General features: G+C 36.6%; 1 protein-coding gene across 10 annotated transcripts in view; it reads right to left on the bottom strand.

Moving 5' to 3' along the window:
- Positions 1-778: 778 nt before the first annotated feature.
- Positions 779-25,604, bottom strand: part of dab2ipa (DAB2 interacting protein a) — a 105,809-nt gene continuing 80,983 nt past the window's right edge. For 9 of the 10 annotated variants that reach the window (XM_058784535.1, XM_058784536.1, XM_058784539.1 and 6 more), the window contains 10 exons: positions 22,297-22,441; positions 21,460-21,604; positions 19,550-19,786; positions 16,329-16,530; positions 15,449-15,627; positions 11,951-12,839; positions 10,444-10,596; positions 6,411-6,613; positions 6,101-6,188; positions 779-4,449 (listed from right to left, as the gene is read on the bottom strand). In XM_058784535.1, the coding sequence (XP_058640518.1) occupies positions 4,282-4,449; positions 6,101-6,188; positions 6,411-6,613; positions 10,444-10,596; positions 11,951-12,839; positions 15,449-15,627; positions 16,329-16,530; positions 19,550-19,786; positions 21,460-21,604; positions 22,297-22,441 (2,409 nt within the window). In that variant the 3' untranslated portion in view covers positions 779-4,281. The remainder of the gene's footprint in view (positions 4,450-6,100; positions 6,189-6,410; positions 6,614-10,443; positions 10,597-11,950; positions 12,840-15,448; positions 15,628-16,328; positions 16,531-19,549; positions 19,787-21,459; positions 21,605-22,296; positions 22,442-25,604) is intronic. The other variant, XM_058784537.1, reaches the window with a different exon arrangement.

Here is a 25,604-nt window from a genome sequence, read left to right as displayed (position 1 = left end):
ACCAACAAAGCAAAGGTTTATGAACAATGTTTTGAGATGCTCTTTCAAATAAAAAAGTTTAATTTATAAAAGAAACTTTGAGTTTTGTGAAAAAGGTCATTTTAGGTAGAAATGGCTGGTTAAGCTAAAATGGGCCACAATTTTCAGCTAAAATGGGCTGCATATACACACACACACGCACTTTCACACAGAAATTGAAGGTGAAAACAGGTTTATAGGCCTACTGTAGATATGTATCCATACAAATCTTAACAGTCTTTAAAAAAAAAAATACAAGCATACACACATATATGCGCACAAAAGACACCAATGCACAGAAACACACACCTATACAACATGATCAGTTCATTTTTAATTGCATTATTTAATTAAATATTCATTCAACTTTCTATTTAATGAAATACATTTATGGTGTTGCTATGGCACACTAAAGACAATAGTGTCAATTTACTGTTAAAAATAAAATGATTTAAGCTGAAATTACCTGTGTTGTTCTCTTTTTATATTGGCCCATTTTACCTGAATGTTGTGCCGTGGCTCAAGAAGGTAACTGCTGATACTCTAACTCTCATAATTTTCAAACTTTTATACTTTTTCACATTTAAAAAATATCAGTATATTTAAGAGACCCATGCTAATTTATAAGAATATCATTAGATCTCATGCATAGCTTATTTGATGGTATTATAAGTCATTTACCAAAACGTGGCCCATTTTAGCTGACTTCACCCTATTACAGCTGATGTTTTAAAGAAAGACGTTCATGATGACACTCGTGGACAAATACTTTGCTTTTATTTTGAATGCCACTCACTGAAGTGCACCCATCTTGACAATGGCATTCTACATGGATATATACATTCTGTCCATAGCATTTACTTAATTTTACACAGGTGAAACAATATATCTTTTTCTCAACAACAGTATTTTTCTTGGACTGTACAGTAAACTAACAAATAAAGTAAGAACCTTGAAATAGCTAAATAAAACTTTAATAATTCTAGAGGCAATTGTACATGAATTGCACTGAACATTTTCTTCAACACAAATGACTTCTCATATATTGGTATGTCTTCTGATCATGTATGTACATGTGGCAAAACCGTCAGCGTAGCTCTGAAACATACATACAAAAGATGGAGAAGTAAAGCAGAAAACACTGTGGAGATTTTACATGGTTTTTGATATATAGTCATGCCAAACAGGAAAAAGTTGTCTTCCTTTAAATTAGGTGATACTAAACAGCAGCCCTTTTACTTTCACATAACATATTAAGGGAGTTAAAACCAAAAAAATTGAAGTGTTATAATGTGCCATACTATTGCCGTCAAAAGTTTGTGTTACAGGAAGTCCAGACATGTTTTGTTTGCTTGTTTTCAATTTCTCTGTATTTAAACAGGTTAGTATAAAGATGTGGTCACATTATTGGAATTTCTGCAAAAGTTCACAGGCAACAAAGGTCCTTTGTTTATTCTGAGTAATGTAGTGATCCATGAAGCCTAACTCACACAGAAGTCACTTTCAAACCAAGCAGCTTTCTGTTGGTCAGCGTTGGCGAATTCACATGATCAACCTGAACCCGTTGCAAAAAAATTGCTGATTGCTTTTGTAATTAATGGATTTTGCCTGTGAACAGTGGTTAATGAGACCTCACCTTAAGTCTTAAAAGTAAAGTATGTAATTTCTGCATCACTAGCCTAAACATCTGCAACTGCAAAAACAATGAATGTTTTCAGACAGGTTTCTCGAACCCAACTGTTTGAATGAAAAGACAGTCCTGCCTTTAACCTCACACCAGTGGTATTGTAACATCTGGAAAAAAAAAAGTCACCATGAAACCAAAATGGTCAATTCTTATTTTTTATGGAATATTGCAGTGTTTACTATAAATGATTCATTATTATTATTATTATTATTATATATTTTTTGGAATTCGTGCATCCTCATGTGATCTCCCCTTGCAACGACATCTCTTCTCTTCTCAAATGTGGTCACAGCATTTAGCAAACAATCCAACAATCCACTCAATTCCCCATCAACAAAATGAACATTTTTTCTCGTTCAAGAGGCCATTTCACCCGGATATATGTCACAATTCATAGTTTTCAGTCACGTGACAAAACATCCATGGAACTGCAGCACAAGCCTGTCAATTTTCCATCCATTTCCAAGCCACAAATATTTAATTACCTCTCAAAAAAAAAAAAAAAAAATCAAAGATATGTGGGAAAAAAATGCAAGTTTTGGCTATTTACCGCAATATTTCAATCACTAAAAACATTGGGACGCTCAAAAATGTTTAATGTGAAAAGTACCTTAATGTATTAAAAGAGTGATATGTAAATATCAAAGACAGTATACACTATTGATGATAACACTATTGATGATACTGTTCATATTTTGTATAGGCAAGCAGATGATCCCAGAATGCAATGCGTGTTTTCTTTATAATGGATTTCTATGGAAAAAATTTCATGTGAAACTTTGCACACTGTGTTTATATTCTGGGTTCATCTGCCTGTACAACGTATGTATCATTAATAAAGCGTATACTGAATTTGGCCTTAATAATATAGTAATATAGTGTCTTACTGTATTACTACTTAATACAAACCTCATAAAAATAACTTGCGGTCAGTGGCAGAAAGCTGTGCGTTCCTGTAGGGCTGTCACGTCACGTCAAAACTATGAATATGGAAAAGATGAGCTCAACTTCTGTTCTGTTCACACTCAGCATTCAAACTTCAACAAGTACTCTTGGGTAATTTTGGGGTTAAAACAACAAATATAGTTGAATAAATAAATTAACTAAACATAATTTAAAACTTAAATTAAAAAAGCTATTCCAAAAAAACACAGTTAAACAGAGCATACTTTCTCTCGAGCTTGTATGATGAAAAAAAAAAAAATCTAGCGAAAAACAGAATACTAAAAAATGGAGATGTCTGATATGATGTTTATACACAAAGTGGTTTGCCCTTTCAGTTTTTCCAAAATTATTGTCCCAAATAAACTGATGTGAATATTTATACATTAAGAAACACTGACAGTCTTCAAACTGTTCTCCATGAACCTGATTTGAATAAAGTTCGGTGAAGCTAAAACAGGTTCGCCTGATACCGGAGCAAAGGGTCTGTCAGCAGCAGGGTTGATGCAACTATTGCCGTGCTACTCGTTTGACGCAAACTGCATCTGAAGAGCAGAAAACATCACAAGCTTTAAGTAAAAAACCAGCCACGTACCCTTCACACATCAACTCAAGTGCCGAATGCTATATGCTTTGTACTTGCTGCTCTGAATAGCCTTTATAACAAGTCCACAGAAGCAGGTTTTGGTTAAAGGGTCCATTCTAATGCTATAGAAAGTGCATAGAGTGGAAGAAAGACATCGTAGGGGACACACACCGATTGTACTGTAGGTACGATGTTGGAAACTGTGTCTAATACTGGCCAATAGCAAGCAGTATGAGGATGTTTCTATCCACGGCGTTGATAGCAGAGGGGTTAAAGTGTGTAGTCGTCTTTTCCCTGTCTAAAAGCAGCACCTGAATATACAATCAGAGCTTACATTGTTTTGTTTTGTTTTGTTTTGCTTCTAAATAAAGTACAGCAGACCTCAGCACACGAAATACACACTGTACCAAAAAAAAAAAACCTCTTTTCTCTGAAAAGCCCATAAAAAACTATATACATTAATGAGGCGCATCGCCTCTGTACAGACTAAAATGTTATGCACATACAAAAAAAGTATGCAACAAAATGCGATGTTTTTACAGTCCTCTCTTTAACCTTACAAAAAAAGCAAGCCGTTTGTGCTACTGCTGCCCTGGAGTGACGCAAGCGACAAAAACGGCAAGAAAAGGATGTTTACATGAAATGTGCACAATAAAAAGAAAGCGGAAAATAGAGTTTCAACAAATAATTACATTATTATCATGCCAAGTCCAATCAAAAGGTGTATATGCACAGTTCAAATCTAGAGATGATACAGAATCTGGTCACGGCTTACATCGGTGACCGAGCGGCTCTCGTGACAAGGGCTATGAATGAATTTGCGTAGCTAATAATCTAAAAGGATTCAAAAAGACACATTAGCCTTTATATACTGAGTGAAAAAAAACAACATTGTGCAACTCTATCCGATTCGTTCCAAAGAGTTATTTTCGACCCAGTACTAGGGACTTTGTGAAGTCAATTGAACCCCGCCGTACTGTAAGAGAGTTACCCTTAGCCCTTGTCCATCACTAGACCCTTAGGCCTGTGTTGTGTGTTTGTGTCCATGCTAGCAGTTGCTGCTGTTCCGAAATTCACCGTTTTCCGTGATCTGCAGCTTGGTAGGGTTGGTGGGAGAGATGCCGTTCCTCGTTTGCATGCTGTAACGATCCTTCAGCTGAGACAGAGCGCTCATTAGCCGGGCGTTTGCGGCGTCCAGGGATGCGATTCTCTTCTCCTGTGGGGAGTGACCATTAATGGAGGTCAGATAGGAGAAGGTGATTAACAGTGCATGATATTTAATGTTTAATTAAAGTCTTTCTACTACGCAATGGACGCAAGGTGACTGGCACTCTCTAGTTTGAAACATTACAGACTAATTACGCTGTCTAAAAGCCATAAAATGAATTCACAGAGTTTAAATTAAAATTCATGCGGCGATAGCAGTAATCGCTCCTTGTCTTTATAAAATAAATCTATGATGTAAACAGTGTTTAATGATTTTGATGAGTGCTAAAGCAAATCCACAGTGGGTGGTTTTTATGCTCATCAAACTGTTTACGAGAGACGCTGATTGTCCCCGGAGGACACGGGCGTTCATCATTAAACTTTCAGATACATTAACACCATTAAACCTCAGAGGCCAGCTCACAACATCATGCTAAAATCTAAACCTAACAGAAGAGGGCGCTGTGACCCTGTAAATGAGTCAAAACAAACATCTGAGACCATTATTGTTTTATAGAAAATGATACTATAAATGATATTGTCAGCATAACACCTTAACATTGATTTTTTTAGTATTCAGTATGCACCACTACTGCTTTAATGACAGCTGCACTCAAGCTGACACAGACTAATGATCATTTTATCCAGCCGGATTTGAGAATGATCCAAAAAGCATCTTGTGCTTCAATGGAACTCTTTTTTTTTTTTTTTGTACAAACATGACTAATGTCACAAATCTGTTTATTTGATTAGTGGCTTAAAAGGAGTGCAGAATCTTAAAAATATATTTTATCTTAATCCTCACACTACCATTCAAAAGATTGAGATCAGTGAAGATTTTGAATGTTTTTGAAAGTTTCAATTTCATTTTATTTACAGTAAAAACAGTAATATTATGAAATATTATTACAATCATTTTTTTTTTCTATTTTAATTTATTTTCAAATGTAATTTATTCCTGTGATGCAAAGCTGAATTTTTAGCATAATTTATCCAGTCTTCAGCATCAATCACATGATCCTTCAGAAATCATTCTAAAGTGATTGGTTTGCTCAAAAAAAAAACAAAAAAAACATTTGATGCTCAAAAAAAATTCTCATTATTATCAATGTTGAAAACAGTTGTTCTGCTTATGGTAATTGTTTTGTGGAATCACAAGGTTCAAGGTTCTTTGATAAATAAAAAGTTCAAAATAACAGCGTTTATTTATTTATTTTTTGGTAGCAATGTAAAAGTCTTCACTGTCACTAATCAATTTAATGCATCCTTGCTGAATAAAAGTATTAATTTCTTTAAAAAAAAAAAAAATACTGATTTCAAACAGTATAAATATGATAAAGTGTATATTTTAAGTCTTTTTTGCAGTACACTTTTTTTTTTCATGTACCACTGCTGTGTGACCAAATAATTTTAGTCTCTCATTTAATATGAGCTCATTAAACCACATAATAATTATATAAAAATTTGCTAAATACTGTTTTCGATGGAGTATAGCATGTCTTTTTTGACTTAAATTAAGATTCTGGATCCAAAAGCATCAGTTGAACAACATCGTGAAAACTATTTGATTACAGAAAACATTGCCTTGGCTTGAAAATTAAATTTATTAAAAAATTTAAATGAATAAAGACATATAAACGATGATTAGATATTTAATTCACCTGGGCTTCGATGATTTTCTGTTTGGAGTCTACAATTGCCTGCATGTCTGCGTGATCTTTCTTCAGCTCTTCTTCAACTGACATCAACCTGAAACATAAAATTGCCACAGCCATCGTTATGTTACAGATGCTGCTTCAGTGCTTAACTGAACTAGAGAATAATACTTAAAATTCCATCAGACGTTTATGTAGGATGCCTACAGTTTCAAACAGTACATTTTGAACCCTAATGTAATTTCTAATGGATCACCGCTTATGGGGTTTGAAACTACAATGTTTCAGTTTCTAGATCAGATCTTTAAATCCTCACCTGGTGATGATGCTCTTCATCTGGTGTTCTTTCTCATCCTGCTGCTTGCGTAATCTCTCCTCCGTGTCCTCAAGCCGGGCCTGGTACTCCAGGAGCATCTTCTGGGTTTGGTCGTCCTGGCTCTTCATGCGAGATTCATACTCCTCCAGCTTCTTAGCAGAAATACGCAGCTTCTCCTGCAGGACAGCAATCTCCTGCTGATACTGAGAAGGAGAAAGAGAGAATGAAGAGCTCTAATAGCAGGATTAGAGAGCAACAAAAGCTGTGTAAAGAGGGAGTTCTCGGGTGTGTACGGCTGTGGTTTGAAATGCATATTACACGAACAGAGCCCTGCTAATCATCCCATATCTGTCTGCTAAGCCTGGGAAATCCAGCAAAGCTGTATGAAATATATCTAAATAGGTGCTACTGAATATTTTAAAGATGAATTTTTCATGTGTTTTGGGGCAGTCCTGTTGCTCACAGTAGAGTATGCTGTTAATAACACCAAGGTCAATTTGAAATGAATGTGTCTGCCACATGCATACATGTATATTATTTTACATTATTTTCACTTGAAAAAATATATTTCTGTCATAAGAACTCTTGGAGGGTTTAGCACGGTAATGTACATGACAATGTTGATGTGTTTAGTCTTGGTGGAATAGATTTGCTATGCTGCTGCGGCAATACATCCACAGACATGCTGCTGTGAGCATGTAAGAAATACTGCTGCTGCACATATAGCATATAAAGTATGAAATAACCCCCATTTATAGCATGCATGAATCACCCATAGCAGATCTATGCAGGTGGAGCTGGGTAAGGTGGAGGGTTTCTGAAGTGCACTCCAGCTGCTACGGAAAGCACTATTTAAATATTGAGCAGCAAACTCAATGGCTGCTGATACAAAAGAGGACCAATCAGCTATGCCATGTGATAATGATGTCATTATGTCAGATTGAGTTAGACTTATTGGACTGCGCCATCTAGAGTTTTATTACAGAACTTTGTATTTATGAGGCTTGTCTTTGTTGCATTTAGAGGCTGACATTTTTTCGGGAATCCCACAGGTCACGGGAATCCCGTGGGAATCCCGCGGGATGGGAAACAAAATCGCTACGAATCACATGATTGGGACAGGACAGGAAAAAATGTCAGCGGAAGTGGGCGGGACCGGGAATAGTAATGATACCCAACTTTATACACAAATATACCTTTTATATAAATAAACTATATACTGTATATTTTAATTCTGAACTCAATTGTAGTTGCCCTGTCTTTTTATGCTCTCCTCCTGTTTGCTTTGGTGTGGCTGGTTAAGTAAATGACGCAGTCCGTGACGGACAGATTGTTAACGGCTGGTCTATGTGGTAATACTCAGGCAGGACATCCAAACGCTCACCTATCATTCATTGACCTCAAATATGGCTTTTCATCCGAAAGATGTATGTAGTAGCAACTTTACATGGTCGCTCAATATGATGTTAACCTAGAGAAATGTGCGCTATTGAAGTGTTTGTGTGGAGAGTGGAAGCTGATAACATGCTCGCTGCAGGACAGGTGCCGGTGCGCTCACTTGCTCTTAAAATCTCCATAATTTTTGGTCATACAGATAAAAGTAGCCTAATACATCTTTCAAATCTTTAAAGACTCTACGTTTATTTGTGTGCACTCAGAATAATAACGATGTGCTTCTGTAAAGTAATTAAAGCAAACAGGATGCGCTTTCTGCCATCTAGGTCTCTGTGAACTTGAGCGAGAAACTTCGAAACTCCGTCTATGAAAAATATATTTATAGAGAGTGAAATGTCTACTTTCAAATGAAAAAACAAACAAACAAAAAAACATTCAAATAGAAAATGTGTGTGTTAGCATGGATGATTTACATGAAATTTAATGTGTGTGAAATTCACACTGTGCATTGTTTAAGCTTGCTTTCAGTTCAATATAATAACAAAAAACTACATTTTGGAGTTTTATTCAACTAAGGTGGGCACGCTGTGATCTGTATTTTTACTGTGCAAAAAAAAAAAAAAAAACACGGGAGTGGGAGGGAATGGGAGTCATTCTTCCGGGACTGAAACGGGACGGGATTTTCCTCCAGTTATTTCGTGGGATTGGGACGGGGAGCGAGATTTTTTTTTGTGGGAGTGGGACGGGAGAGGTTTGAAAATCCACTCCCGTGTCACCCTCTAGTTGCATTCACTAGAAATAAAGACAGCATATTTTAACATTTCATGTAAATTGATCTTGTTTTTGGGTTCCTGTGGCTCAGTGGTAGAGCACTGCGATAGCAGCGCAAAAGGTTGTGGGTTCAATTCCCAGGGAACACACATACTGATTAAAAAACAAAACAAATGTATATCCTGAATGCCCTGTAAGTCACTTTGGATAAAAGCGTCTGCTAAATGCATAATGTAATGTAAATGTTTACATGTTTCATTAAAAAAACAGACATATTGATTTAGAAAATCCTTTTTGCTATGTGGTTGCTTCAGGCAATTCAGAAACTAAGAAAGTGTTGCACAAAATGTTTTATGCAGCCGTTCGGAGAAGAAAGTTTTTGAGAACTCACTCTTGACAGTCTGCATCTTGAGATTCTGCTTGGTTGAGGGCTTACAGATACAGAAACCCACTGCTTTATAAATATGCAAAGACTTAGAATAATAAGCCTGGTTTTCTGTTTGTTTTTTCATCTAGATTTTGCATCTAGACTCAAACACTGTTGTGCAATAAGCTACATTCCCTGTAGAGGATTCAACCAATCTTCACAGTATCACTTACATTAACAGCTTCAAACAGCACGGATGCAGTGGGGTTCTGCTGAGGGAGAAGCTTGAGTATGTGGGTGTACAAACTCAGTGCACTCCGCCGGGCTCATTATTCATTAAAGAGCAAGGGAAAGAGACGGCAGACAAGTCTGAGCCAGGCGTGTGCTCTCCACTATTGCAGTATAGTGATTTGAGCCTGTCCTCCTAAATTACAACACTACAGAGATCAAAAGTCAGCTTCGTCTAAAGTCTGTTCCAATTGCGGTCTTGCTCTTCGAATGACATCTACCTGTCTGCAGTTTGACATCCACAGTCCTCGTATCAGTTTAGGACACAATGCAGTGACTAAGCAACTGGATCTGAGCCTAAAATATCCTCAAATCTGGGTGCTCAGGGAACAAATACCTTGGACAGTAATTTATTCCTGTGATGCAAAGCCTTGGACAGGAAAATGGTTTAAAATGTTTAAGTTAGCAATTTACACTATGTTTAAAAGTTTGGGGTCAGATTTTTAAAATATTTTTATGACAAGTCTCATTCTCACAAAGCCCATACTTATTTACTATATTTATTATTATTACAATTTATAACAACTGTTTTGTACTTTAATATATTTTAAAAAGTAACTTTTTCCTAAATTTCAGCAACCATGTCTCCAGGCTTTAGTGTCACATGATCCTTTAGAAATCAGTCTAATAAGCTAATTCAGTGCCCAAGCAACATTTCTTGCTACTGTTAATGTTGAAAACGTTTAATATTTGCTTAATATTTTTGTAGAAACTGTGATTTTCCATTTTGTTTCAGGACTCTGAAAAGAAAGTTCAATAGAACAACATTTATTTGAAATATACATCTTTTATAACATTATAAACATATTCACTGTCACTTTTGATCAATTAAATGTTTCTTTGCTGAATAAAAGTACTAATTAAAAAAGAAAAAATAAACTTTTTTGAATGGCACTATAGCAAATGCTGAGCTAATAAATATTAATTAGGTATACATGATTGGTCATTCCAGGAAGGTTACCTAGCAGCATCAGCATGACGTTAATAATATTCATAAACATGTCCTCACAGAAAGTCCATTATGTTCCAGAGATGACAAATAGTGAAACTAGCTAATGTATTTTACAAGAAATCATCATTCTCTGCAAGTGCTTCCTGTCTGTGTGCCCATGGGAGGCCAGTTTTGATCACACAAACAGTAAGCATGCTGTAGTTCTGTATATACTGCTGTTTTTTGTGCTGCCGAGCCGCAGGATGAGGTCTCATTATTACCTTTTCAGTTGGTGTGAGATCTTCCTTGTTTGGAAAGTCCTCCCGGTGTTTCGAATCTGGGTCAATTCCCTCCTGCTCCAAATATTGCACATTCATATTCAGCAGCCACGCAGCAGTGCGGTCCAATGCATTGGGATTCACAGGAGATGGAGCCTAATAAAAGTTCATTCAAACACACACACACACACACACAAATACATTATTGTATCATAATTAGCCATTCTAACATCTATATTACTCTCAAATTTGTTAGTTTTCACTCATACACACAAACAAACAAGTGCCTTAAAACTTTTTAAGGTGACAACAACACTTGTGCTTGCTAGGAAAAACATTTGATCATTTTTTAATGAAGATTCATTCCACAGACATCAAAGTAACAGTCTGGACAATGCAAGCAGTCATTTAATCACTAGCGCAGTGCTTTCACTCCAGCAATTAATTCTGCTTGTCTGCTCCGTTTCTTTCGCTTTGACGGCGAGAAGGCTGCGCGTTCGTCTCAACCTAAGAGTCTCGTTGATTGTAGTGATGCACCAAAAGACTCATTAACCCCTGAGAGATCTGAGTGCCAATTTGTTTTAAGGATATCAGCCGAGTGCTAGCTAATTTAGTGGTATCTAAATTAGCTATGGGAATGTAGCAACTCACGGACCTACTGAGACATAAAGGATGTGATTGGTTTTAAAATGATATCTCTTGAGAACATGGATCTTTGAAAAGTATCTTTTGCTTGATTGTAACAATAATAACTATGATTAGGTTTAACATTTCTGAAAAAAAATGTGAATGGAGCCTACATTGCAAAACCTGCCGCCAGCGCCATAATGGTAGTTGTTAGTGTGTTGCTGTGCGGTTGTTGTGGAGTTCGGAGTGCTTTTTAGTAGGTTGGTTGTTAGGATTTTCTGTTGGGTTGCTAGGTGTTTGCTCAAGAAGAGCAGACCCTCAATCCTCAATGATATTTTGATCTCCAGATATAACTTGGGTATCATCTATTTTATTTTCTAAAACAGTTTATTGTCCAGGCAAAAATCACATTTTTAATTTCCAAAAAAATAAAAAATAAAATAAAATTAATGTGTGGGGCTCCAAACTAAATAAAATAACAATAAAATGGAAGTATATAGACATTTAAAATGTTTTTTTTTTTTAAATTACAACAGAAAATATATATATATATATAAAATAATATACAAATCAAAAATTTGTTAAAAACTTTTTAAAGACATTTGGATATTTATTATTTATTATTGATTAGAACTGTAATAAGTAAGACAAATAAAATAAATTAATAAAATCTGCATTATTCTACAAACACATTTTTGTTAAACGAAATGTTTGAATATTTAGTTACGCACTAAAATGTTATTTTCATTGAGTAAAATTTTAGCCAGAGTAAAACTGACTAAAATGAATGTATATGACATGATAATGTGTATGATTTAGTAAAATTTAAAGGGTATTTTCATCAAAAGACAAAAAGAAAAAAAAAGTGTAAAAATGAACTCACTTGCTTGTGTAGGGTGCGCTGCTTGGATTCTGGACTGTCCCCTTTGGAGGACGATGACTGCTGCCTCAGTCTGGTGCCGCTGCTTGGCCAGTCAGGAGATGATGACATCATACTTCCACTGGAAGGGCGGGGGTACGGTGCGGTGTTGAGCATGTTGGGCGGAGTGCGGCCCCTTGTGACGGCTGGAGGCGGCTGATCTATCCGACGCTGCGGCCCCGCGCTGTTCTGGCGTGGAACGTTGGCTTGGTGTTGGGGCTCCGTGAGGGACAACTGTCTGCGGGTGAACTCTCCAGAACACCGAATGAACTCGTCCCCGCTGCTGCCCCCTCCGCCGCTGGCCCCCGTGCTGGACTGGCTCAGGAATGGGTGCTTTGACCCCGCAGTAGCTGCTTCCTCTGCGTTACTCTGGGAGCTGATGGAGCTCTGGCATTCAGATCCTGAATCGGCCACTGCACGGGGCAATCCGGCGGCCATCTGGTACACGGGGTTCTGGAACGAGAGCGGGGCAAGCAGCTGGGACCTCCCCGGGGCAGTTTCTGTGCTCGGTGTGGTGGGGGTCTGACCTGCCCTCCTCAGGGTCGGACCGCTGGGCGTGTTGCCCTTAGCGGTGCGGGTGGTCCACACTCCTGTGCCCTGGCCCACGGAGGTCTGGATGTCATTGATGGGGTCGCTGAAGGAGGTGTTGGGAGCGCTCTCGAGGGAACGACTGTCCTGCAGGTCCACCATTGACAAGCTCTTGCTGCCGTTGGGGATCTGAACATCTGGCTCGTTGGCCTCCGAGTAACTGGAGCTGCGGGCAGGTGACGGTTGGATCACAGAATTCTTCGTTACGAAAAACAGATCCTTGTTTTCGGGGGTCGGTGAGGGCAGCCGAGTGAAATCCACCAACCTGTCCAAGTGGCAACGGGACAAAATGAAAATCACAGCTGTCTTTTAATTCAAATCAAACTCATTGTTTGCCAATCCAGCTCATTTGCATGGCTAATGGATGTGTGTGTGCTGATGTGACAGATCACAGTCCAAACACTGTACTTTGACAAAACATGTAAACTAAGCTACATTAAAATATGTCTTTGATTACTGTGCTAGAGAATAAACCACCCTGAGGAAAAGGATAAAGAAAAGGAAAGTATGAACAATGTTTTTCTTTGGTACTCTTTAGTCAAAACAAATCTGTTTCTAATGGAGAAACTGGCCAGGTTAACTGCATGCATTGTATTGCCAGTTTCTATATTTACACTATCGTTCAAAGTTTGGGTCAGTACGATTTTGTTTGGAGAGAAATTAATACTTTAATTCAGCAGTGTGTGTAAATGAACAGTAAAGACATTTTACAAAAGATTTCTTTTTTAAATAAATTCTTTTTAAGCAAAGAATCCTGAAAATAATGTATATTAATATAATAATAATAACTGTTTTCAACACTGATAATAATACGAATTGTTTCTTGAGCACCACATCAGCGTATTAGAATGATTTCTGAAGCATCATGTGACATTGAAGACTGGAGTAATGATGCTGAAAATTCAGCTTTGCATCACAGGAATAAACATTTTAAAATGTTTTACAATAGGAACTTTTCTTAGAATTCATATTCCACAATATTACTGTTTTACTATATTTTTGCCGAGCATAAGAGACCTCTTTGAAAAACATAAAAAATCATAAAGACCCAAAACTTTTAAACAGTACTGTACATTCATGCATTCGACAGATGCTTTGATTCAAAATGACTGACTGTGCATTCCAACAGTATGTGTTTTTCTAAGAGAACTGAACCTATGACCCTGACGTTGCTATTACTGTGCTCTGCCAGTTGAGAAAATCAACACCACACAGATAGTTAGATAGTAAATACGTAGTAAAAGATCTGAAAATTAACTATTAAAACGTGAAGATATTATCAGATGCAAGTAATCTTCTTTGAAAGCACTGGGTGATCAGTCGAGCAGCAAGAAAAGATGTGGCATTTTATAAGAGACTTACTTGGGACACATTTTACACCTTCATTTTTACCATATTCCACAACAGAATGATAAAGATTTCACTAGCTTGCAGTTTTCCCTCTCTGCTTAATTTGCATTTCACAGTGTCGTTTTTAAGACTCCCACCTAAATATATGAGTGCTTTAAAAGTATTTCCCTCATTTCACAGACTACCACAGTAAATAGCCATCAACTCACATAGATCACATCCCAGAGCCTACAGAACTAGAATTCTTTGGAGATTTTTTAAAGGGGTCATATGATGCGATTTCAAGTTTTCCTTTCTCTTTGGAGTGTTACAAGCTGTTTGTGCATAGATAAGATCCCTGAAGTTGCAAAGACTAAAGTCTCAAAACCAAAGAGATATTCTTTATAAAAGTTAAGACTCGACCACACCCCCCTAAAACCGCTCATTCAAACACGCCCCCACATGTCTACGTCACTTTGTGGGAAGATTTGCATAACACTGCCCAAATGTATATGCAATAAAAGAGGGCAGGACTTTTATTCTCGCTGTAGTATTGTTGCTACCACCAGCGCCATGTCCTGGAGACGCTGTGTTTTGTTGTGAAAGTGAAACTACTTTGTTTGGGCTTCCAAAAGAGGACACAACTAGAAATCAGTGGTTAAGTTGTATTTACAACACTGTTCCAGAACAGTTCAACCCAAATATTCGAGTGTGCGCATCGCATTTTACGGAGGACTATTTCCTGAACTTGAAATCTTCCTGAAGACTGTTTCTGTAAAGTGGGGCAATTCCAACTTCGCAAGGACAGTCTGGCGTTTCTGACTCACAGCCTGTAAGTATGTTTAAAGAATTTGCCACTGATGATTCAAACGCGAGTTTTGAGCTGCGTAGAGTAATGCTTGTTGTTTGTTGTTTGTCGTTTCTCCGATCACATATGCAGACATGGTAATATTTACGCGGCGCGATGCAACGCGACGCGTAAAAAGACAGTGCAAGTCATTATAATAAGTAATTATGTCCCCACTGGATGCAACAAATGCCTCGTTTGTAATGGTTTTTATTGTTTTTGTGTCGTTGCGCTGGGACACGCCATCACAATACGGTAAGGGGCGTAACATTTCCGTCTCACGCTTGAGGTATTCGGCCAATCACAACGCACTGGATAACTGGCCAATCAGAGTACGCCTCGCTTCTCAGAACGATGAGCTTTGTAGAAATCGGCGTGTTTCAGAAAGGCGGGGCATAGAGGAGCAACAATAATGTACAGTATGTGTGTTTTTGAACCTTAAACCGCATAAACACATTGCATTACACCAAATAAACAAAATAATGTTCTTTTTAGCAACGTCATATGAACCCTTTAAAGTTTTCAGTTTATCGGTTCCTCAGATAGAAGCATAAGTAATGCAAAACAAGACTGTATTTTAGCTTTCCAGTTAAATTAGATATTTCTTATTACTTTTGGAAGGACAATAATCGGCAATCTAGACTAGGCTGAAACTGAAAATTTTCAGGTTATGTAAGACAATTTTTTCCTTGACTTACCCTGTGATCTCACTGTCCATGACCATTTTCTGCAGACCGGTAGACAGGCTGCTGCTGGGTAGAGTGGGGGAGCCCACACGCTCGGTGGGAGACGACATGGGGGCTCCGGTGGGGTTTGTCAGGGCCGAATTCACATCCCGCAGGATCCGTGCTAAAGGACCCAGCTTAGTGATAGTACTCTACAACACAATGCAAAACTGTGAATGACTGGATTCATACTTGATAGAGCATTGTAAACTCACTCTGTTGAGTACAAGCAATATATTACTATAGAAAAGACATTTAAAATAAATATTATCATGTTATTCCAGTACAGTCTGAAGCAGAGAAGAGAGGCTGTGCTTTACAGTGATTTAAATATGTTAAATGGGTGCTGTTAGGTTCAACACAGGTGGAAAGTGAATAATAATGACCATATGTTGGTGTAAGTCCGTACATTTCTATTGATGGTGCACAATTCAGCCTAACAGCAATCTGAATTTTAAAACTAACTATTTTGTGGCTTCTGATAACTTGGTGTGCATATATTGTCAAATAAATCTGGCATTGTGTACTTCAACGGTTGTTGGCTGTTTGATGTATTGCTTTTATCCAAGTCGCTTTGGATAAAAGTGTCTGCTTAATGCATAAATGTAAATGCAAATATCAGTTATTTCACATTTGAGATCACTAGCTTTGATTGTGTCTCATCCAGTCAGATTTTAGAGCCAGTATTGTCTGTATTTTATCTGTAATAAAAATCCATTCTCTTCAGATAATCTCTTGATATACTAAATTGAGCTCTTTGTAATTTTTCAGAATCTACTATTTTTGATGTCAAATTACAATGAGATGTGACAGTAAGTAAGTAAATGATATTTGTTCAATCACAGAAATTCACCTGATCGAGTTGTGAAACGGCTTCTGACAGGAGAGAATGGAGAGTGGAGAGTTCACGGCCCAGGTCAACATAACCCTCGAAGCCTGCTGTGTTTGAGATGGTCTCCGGGTTGGAGATCTCCAGCAGGAAGCGCTGCATGTTGGTCCATTCATGCTCCAAGAATTGATTCATGAAGGACATGTACTCCTCCTTACTGCCAAACCTACAACATAAAACACAGTAAATACAGTTTACTCTGATGAAAATGTACCATCCACAACAATTTATCAGTATGTTTACATAACTGCAACCACAGAAGTATAATGCATTAAAACTCATGATCAACATCAAATTTCATTGTCATTTCAGTATCATATCATATGTTATAGCTTAATGATGTAACTTTTTGATGATAAATATATACAGTATATAGTGACCCTGGACCACAAAACCAATCATAAGGGTCAATTTTTGGAAATTGAGATTTATACATCATCTGAAAGCTGAATAAATAAGCTTACCATTGATGTATGGTTGGATAGGACAATATTTGGATATTATATTTGAGGATAGTTGAATATTATTATATTTGGATAGTTGGATTACAATCATCTATGTTTAAAATTATTTTTATTTGTGTGTATTTTTTATTCTCATCTTATTTTTATTGTCTGTGTGTCGTTGTTGTCTCTGTAAACTGGAAGCTTATGACACTAAAACAAATTCCTTGTATGCGCAAGCATACTTGGCAATAAACGCTCTGATTCTGATTTGGCCGAGATTCGAAAATCTGGAATCTGAGGGTGCAAAAAAATCTAAATATTGAGAAAATTGCCTTTAAAGTTGTCCAAATGAAATCCTTAGCAATGCATATTACTAATCAAAAATTAAGTTTTGATATATTTACGGTAGGAGATTAACACAACATCTTCATGGAATATGATCTTTACTTAATAAAGTATTTTTGGCATAACAGAAAAATCGTAAATTTGACCCATACAATGTATTGTTGGCTATTTCTACAAATACCTGTGCTACTTATGACTGGTTTTGTGGTCTAGGATCATATATATACAGTGTATATATATATATATATACAGTGGGGCAAAAAAGTATTTAGTCAGCCACCAATTGTGCAAGTTCTCCCACTTAAAAAGATGAGAGAGGCCTGTAATTTTCATCATAGGTATACCTCAACTATGAGAGACAAAATGAGAAAAAAAAAATCCAGAAAATCACATTGTAGGATTTTTAAAGAATTTATTTGCAAATTATGGTGGAAAATAAGTATTTGGTCAATAACAAAATTTCATCTCAATACTTTGTTATATACCCTTTGTTGGCAATGACAGAGGTCAAACGTTTTCTGTAAGTCTTCACAAGGTTTTCACACACTGTTGCATGCAGATCTCCTTGCACTTTCAACTCCCTCCAAAGATTTTCGATGGGGTTGAGATCTGGAGACTGGCTAGGCCACTCCAGGACCTTGAAATGCTTCTTACGAAGCCACTCCTTCGTTGCCCGGGCGGTGTGTTTGGGATCATTGTCATGCTGAAAGACCCAGCCACGTTTCATCTTCAATGCCCTTGCTGATGGAAGGAGGTTTTCACTCAAAATCTCACGTTACATGGCCCCATTCATTTTGACCCCACGGGGTGAGATCTTGTGTGGAGCCCCAGATCGAGGGAGATTATCAGTGGTCTTGTATGTCTTCTATTTTCTAATAATTGCTCCCACAGTTGATTTCTTCACACCAAGCTGCTTACCTATTGCAGATTCAGTCTTCCCAGCCTGGTGCAGGTCTACAATTTTGTTTCTGGTGTCCTTTGACAGCTCTTTGGTCTTGGCCATGGTGGAGTTTGGAGTTGGACTGTTTGAGGTTGTGGACAGGTGTCTTTTATACTGATAACAAGTTCAAACAGATGCCATTAATACAGGTAACCAGTGGAGGACAGAGGAGCCTCTTAAAGAAGAAGTTACAGGTCTGTGAGAGCCAGAAATCTTGCTTGTTTGTAGGTGACCAAATACTTATTTTACCAAGGAATTTACCAATTAATTCTTTAAAAATCCTACAATGTGATTTTCTGGAATTTTTTTTCTCATTTTGTCTCTCATAGTTGAGGTATACCTATGATGAAAATTACAGGCCTCTCTCATCTTTTTAAGTGGGAGAACTTGCACAATTGGTGGTTGACTAAATACTTTTTTGCCCCACTGTATGTATATATATATATATATATATATATATATACACATACATATACATACATACACTGCCGCTCAAATGTTTGGGATCAGTAAGATTTTTAATGTATTTTAAATAAGTTTCTTCTGCTCATCAAGGCTACATTTATTTGATCAAAAATACAGAAAAAGAATGTTATTTTGTGAAATATTATTGCAATTTAAAATAACAATTTTCTATTTTAATTTACTTTAAAATATAATTTATTTCTGTGATCAAAGCGGAATTTTCAGCATCATTACTCCAGTCTTCAGTGTCACATGATCCTTCAGAAATCATTGTAATATGCTGATTTATAATCAATGTTGTAAACCGTTGCGCTGCTTCATATTTTTTTTGGGACCTGTGATATTTTTTAGGATTCTCTGATTAATAAAAAGTTAAAAAGAACAGCATTTATTTAAAAAATATATTTTGTGTTACGATATACAATGCTATTCAAAAGTTTGGGGTCAGTACATTTTTCTTTCTTTTTTTTAAGAACTTAATACTTTTAAGAACTTTTATTCAGAAGGGATGTGTTAAATGAATAAAAATAGTAAAGTCATAGTAAAGACTGATATTGTTAGAAAAGATTTCTATTTTGAACAAATGCTGTTCTTTTTAACTTTGTATTCATCAAAGAATCAAAGAAAAAAGTATCACATGTTCCAAAAAACAATATGAAGCAGCCCAACAGTTTCAACACTCATAATAAATCAGCATATTAGAACGATAATGGAGTAATGAAGACTGGAGTAATGATGCTGAAAATTCAGCGCTGCATCACAGAAATAAATTCTATTTTAAAGTATATTAAAATAGGAAACCAATATTAGAAATTGTAATAAGATTTCACAATATTACTGTTTTCACTATATTTTTGATCGAATAAATACAGCCTTGATGAGAAGAAGAGACTCCCTTAAAAAAATATTAAAAATCTTACTGAACCCAAACTTTTGAGCAGCAGTGTATATATATCCTATCCTTTATTTGCATGAACAAATACACTCACTTGGTGAAGTTGGCGAGGTTTTGTGTCACTTTGGCGATAAGTGTAAGTGTTCGGGCAGTGCGGTCGTCTGGATATTCCTGCATGAGGCTGAAGAGTGAGGGTGACATGATCGCAGGACACAGGAAGCGCAGGAAAAGAGATGCGCTGATCAGGCGTTCGCTGATGTCCGGTCGTCCTCGGTTGCTGCACTCCTGCCTCCAGGATGCAAACACTTCCTTGAGCTCCCGAGGAAACACGCTGGAGTGAAAACACAACAAAATGAACTGACCAGAAAATATCAGAGCGAACACTGCATTTTTATTTCAGCTAAAAATCTCAGTATACAGGTCTGGATCAATATGAGGGTGAGTAAATGATGAGTTTAAACCAGTGAGCTGAAATCTTGTCTAGCACTGCTGAGTAACTGTTTAGTAACAAACGGGCCCAAAAACAACAACACTCCCACTCAGTTCTGCATTCCCACATCGAATCACAATCACCGTGTGCATTTAATTAAGTGTTAACAACACGGGACGACATCTTCTCCCACAACACTTTCACTGCTACACCCTTTAACCGTTACGCCTGCCTTCAATTTTCACATCACCGCCGTAAGGACGTCCCCTGCTGCGGCCTCTAGCTCACCACAATCTGCCGTTTTTAAGTTGCTCTTTTTAAGACAGGGAGACATAAAAAATGGTGCATAACAAAACCCTGGCAGAGTTAGACACAACTTATCAAGATTCTGTTTAAAATACTCCTCAAAGGATGAAAAATTACATTCCCCTGATAGAATATCTTGAACTAGGCCATTGCAGGAGGGAGTAATTTCATATCTCAGCATGCTTTTGCAGATTTGTAGGTGATGATTGAGGAACAGCACAGTCTCTATGAGGACAGATGGAGACCTCTCACTTTTTATTAATCTTACTATGCCAGGCATCATGGGCTTTTTGGAGAAATTACAAAATTGCTAATTCAGGATCTGCCTAGAAATAATTGAAAAGCAGCCGAAAACCCTTTGTAAGTCATAATATTCTTGCATGTTTTTAGTAAGTATTTACATTTATGCATTTGATACATGCTTATCATACAAAATGACTTACATTGCATTCAAGGAATATATATTTTATCAGTTCCTTGACTGCCTGAGATTCAAACCATGACCTAAACAGTGCCTATTATTAATATTAATATATACAGGTCTGTCTGTCTGTCTATCTATCTGTCTATCTTCATATATTACATATAATACACTATAAATTTTAATGTAATTTTTTAATTTAAATTGAATAATAATTTTAATATGAATACATTTCTATTGTATATAAAATAAAGACTGTTTAAGAATACACACACACACACGTATACATGCATACACATATATATACGTATAGTTCAAATATTGCTGGAAACTTACTGATTCAAAAATTATAATTCAACTTTATTTGGAGTACTACATGTACACAATGCACATTTCTTAATATTAAACCTGTGTTTTAACACATTAAAATGTGTTTTAACATCACTATAGCTGAGGATTGTATGATCTTTGAATAATATCGGTCTTTAAACGCAAGACATTTAAAGTGTACCTAAAGTATACTTGCAATAGTTCCACTTTAGCACAATCAAATATACTTAAGTCTATCTTTAGTTGGACTTCAGCACTACTTCTGCACAATTAAAGTGCATTAAGTACAAAATTAGTTGTTCCAGTTTAGAAGACCTTAAGTATACCAGTTTAGTATACCAAAAGTACAATTGCAGGGTAATTTTATTAAATACATAAATATGTAAATGTATTTGTAGTGTACTTGGCATGAAATAAATGTAATTCAAATTTTTTTATATTTATTTTTCACTAGGGATGTTTCCAATAAAAAGAAAATTCCCACAAATTTACATTTACATAAATGTACTGGCATTACCAGTAAGAATTGATGATCTTGCAGAAAGCCAGCTCACAGCACATCTTGAGGTTGCTCTGGTGCTCATGCAGGTCACTGGAGGAGCACTTAGACGGATCCACCTCGCAGTTCTCGTCTGACTCATACAGGGCTTTGATGAACTCACCTGGGACGAAGAAAGTAAACAGTGCGGAAAACCTCATTTAGCACAGACAGCGTGTGGCCTGCTGCAGTACTGTACTGCTGCTTATATATTACAGTTGCAAAAGTTCAACAAAGGAATTATTATTATTAGGACTTAATATCACCTTTGCAAACATATTTTAAAAATGTACTCATCAGATGAGATGCCTTATAAAAGCTGATTATTTTACAGTTCAAAATAAACACCATCTTTGAAGAGTTTGCAGTAAATGTTTAGACATTTCAATTACATCACTTGAATCAACTGAAAATTGAAAGAAAGATTTGGTTTAATTTCGTAAGGCACAAAAATGAATTGCAACATTTCGTAATATGAAAATATGCTGCATGTAAACTGCATCACTTTCTCACAGATAAACTTTTGAAAGTATTTTCCCAGCATCAAACAAACTCTTTTGAGGGAAACCAAGCCTTAAGCTTTCCCTCCTCACTCGATTTTGCTCCCATATTCGACTTGATATCTTAAATAATTGAACAGAACTTCAAAAACACAGACTACACACAAAAAAAGCAGTAAATTATTGATTATATATTCTCACAAGCATATTTGATGGTCTGCAGAAATTGTAAAGAAAGTATTGCACTGCTTTGATTTGAATGACAATTTTCAGAGACATTTGCACAAAGTCAGTATGTTTTTTTGTTTTTTTTTACCTAAAGCATCCTGAAGGTACTTCTGTCCCACTAGTTTCAGGTACTCCTCTATAGCTTTAGTAGCCAGTGTGTTCTCACGGAATATGAGATGCTCATTGTCTCCGCACCGATCCACCTCAGACATCATCAGATCTGTCAGAAAGTCCTGAGGGAGACAAAACATTAAGAAGTCTTTATTGATGAGCAGAATTTCTAGAGATATACTTTAACTGCTTGAAACCTTAGTTTAAATTATAAATGCTTTCCCTTGACTCTCATTTGTCAGATAACAAAGTTTCACCCAAACTCATCGGTCGAGCAAATGTTGCTGTCTGATTCTGAATCCTTAGACAAATACATCAATGTTTTCATACCTTATCAGATAATTCAACTATATTTAGAGTTGTTTTTGCATATAAAACTGACATAAATGGCACACAAATCATGCTGGCTTTAGAACACACAATAAAACTCAAAGGAAAAGGCTGTGTTTGTGTCTACTGTGCAGCTTCTGGTCTGTTTCCTCCTTTCTTTCCCCATCTGCCCATGTTTGATCACTCTGTTTTTGAAGTCCCACATTTGATTCTGAACCATCCAGAATGACTGGATGACCTGGAAAACAGCAAATGCATCTGATGGGCCGGATGCAGGGGTTTTTATTTGGAGTCCAGCAGACACACAGCAGCTCCAGTCAGAACGTGTTCCAGATTGAGACGGTTATGGATATGCAGCAGGGGAGATGACTCATACGCAGTGATACCGTATTGATTGTGGGATAATGGACATTGTATAGTTCAGTGAGGTCTTGTAATATTCTTTGCCTCACTTCCTGTTTTTCCTCTCTCATGTCTCGGCTTTGCCTTCTCTGCATCTGTAATCGGTTTCAGCTGAGCACATCAAGACCTCAGAAGCCCACGAGTAAACAGGCTAATGATTTGTTCTCATGTGGCCCCCGTGAGAGGTCGTTTATAGTCTATAGGCTTAATTTACATTCAAAGTATAATTTACATACAGATCTCGAAAATGTACAAAAAGCATGATAAAAGAAGACTTGCACTGTACTTAAAAACTCGTAATACCATCTAATATATTCAGATCATTTTAACTGTTACTAGTTGAAAATTTTAGATGATCAAGATCAAGTTTTAAGATTTCAGACCTATGCCTGATGGGAAGATCTTAAGTGAATAACGACAGCATCTATGCACTTTTCCTTTTACATGAAAAAAAAACACAGTCTGGAATGTAATGACAGGAAGTGTTATTTACTTAATTGCAATTCTGAGAAATTCAACAGGTAATGGCTTCATGGGAAATTAAGTACCGTATTTCCCCCTACATTTAATTATTCTACCTGTCTGTCAGTAAAAACTATAAACCTTAAAACTTTAAGACTCCCCCACCCCAAATTATTGCTGAAAATCAGGTGGTGAGGGAAAAAATATTACAAGAAGACCAAAGAGATCTGAATTTATTATTAGTTATTAGGCTAGTTATTAGGTTATTTTTAATTAAAGTTATAAGTAGTCCTAGTAAAAAGTAATATATATATATAAAAAAACATTTATTTCATACTAATTACAGTTCAAATCTATTGACATATTTACTGACATATCGCTCGATACTTACTGATATAAATTATAATTCAACTTTATTTGGTGTACTACTTGTGCACAAAGCACATTTCTTAATATTAAGCCTAAAATGTGTGTTAATGTCACTATTGATGAGGATTGTATGATCTTTGAATAATATCTGTCTTTAAACGCAAGATATTAAAAATATACCTGAAGTATACTTGCAAAAGTTCCACTTTAGCGCAATCAAATATACTACATATATACACTACATACTTAAGTATATCTTTAGTTGGACTTCAAAAAATTAGTTTTTCCAATTTAGCAGACTTTGAGTATACCAGTTTAGTATACTAAAAGTACAATTGCAGGGTATTTGTATTAAGTACATAAATATGTAAATGTATTTGTAGTATACTTAGCATTAAATAAATGTATTTCAAATACATTTTAGTATATTTATTTTTCACTAGGGAGGTTTGTGAGTTAAAATTTATTTTAATCCAAATTCTAGTTTCAAATCAAATTTACCAATTTAAAAATATGTGATTCATTTCAGAATTTAAAAAAGACTAAAATTAAATGTTTAGCACATTTTTAATACGGAAATGCATTCTGCTAGTTATATCATTATACTGTATATTCACAATGTTGTATTTTTCACAATAATTACAAAATAGAAAGAAACCATGAACAATATTTGTGGTAAAAAGTGGTAAAAAACATACCAAAAACATTTTTGTTCACTTTTTGTCCCCAAACAAGTCTAAGTCTCCAAAGAATGATTCGTAAATGATACCGCAGAATTTAATTGATGCTTAAAATGAGTTCAAACTGTATTATTTAAGAAGCATCAAATTGCTTCTGACCTGTATGAGCTCCATGTGTTTAGCATGGATTAAGAGACCAGTATGAGTTCCCATGCTGTTTTAGGATGCATATGGATGGCATACACCATCATAACATATGATCCCACCAGCATCAAAAACACAATCTGGTCATAAGCTCTGTAATGTGAGAGAGATGAAGGATCAATGTGGGTGGTGCTGTACTACTGCTGTCAGCAGAATCTCCGTAAAGGACATGGGCGTGTGTGTGTGTCTACAGCTGGCCGTGATTTCTGCTGATGCCCTGGTGTTGGATCAATGATCTGCAGCAGATGTATGACTGTGTTTTGAGAGATAGTGTCTGAGTCATTATTGCACACTCTACAAGCACTCTTCTGAGAATTCAGTCTCCTAAGCAGGTGTCCGCAACAATCTAAACAGTTGTCGACACATTACACTTATATAAGACAAGAACAAGACAGGATTTTCTGTGCTGCACAAAGCTCTCTCAGCCATCACCGGTGGGATCAGGTGATAAGGGCATATCTGAGCTGTTCCCTTCCCAGTTAGGCAGAGGTGCATTGTGGTTATGACACTGAGAGGATCAAATGAGACCCAGTTTCTCGAAAAGCTCTGCGTCTTTGGCAAGAGTCACAGTGCTCGGTATTCAATTAGGACACGAGAGCTTAACACAGTGAGCAACACTCAGTGCCCATTCCCTGATGAGACTTATCCGTAGTCTCACCACTAATCAGACGCCACCGAGCACAGCGCATTTTCTCCGGCATGCCTGTCACATCCCATCATGCCTGTCTGTAGCCTAGCACCACAATCAGCACACATCTGCAAAAGAAAAACTATGAGGGTTTTATGGAAAATCGAGTACTAGTGAAGCATTTACTGCATACTAGGCAGAATATACTGT

This window comes from Onychostoma macrolepis, chromosome 08 (genome assembly GCF_012432095.1).
Source record: "Onychostoma macrolepis isolate SWU-2019 chromosome 08, ASM1243209v1, whole genome shotgun sequence".
Taxonomy (NCBI): domain Eukaryota; kingdom Metazoa; phylum Chordata; class Actinopteri; order Cypriniformes; family Cyprinidae; genus Onychostoma; species Onychostoma macrolepis.
The sequence above is the reverse complement of the archived record's forward strand: the minus strand, read 5'-3'. Positions and strand labels throughout refer to the sequence as shown.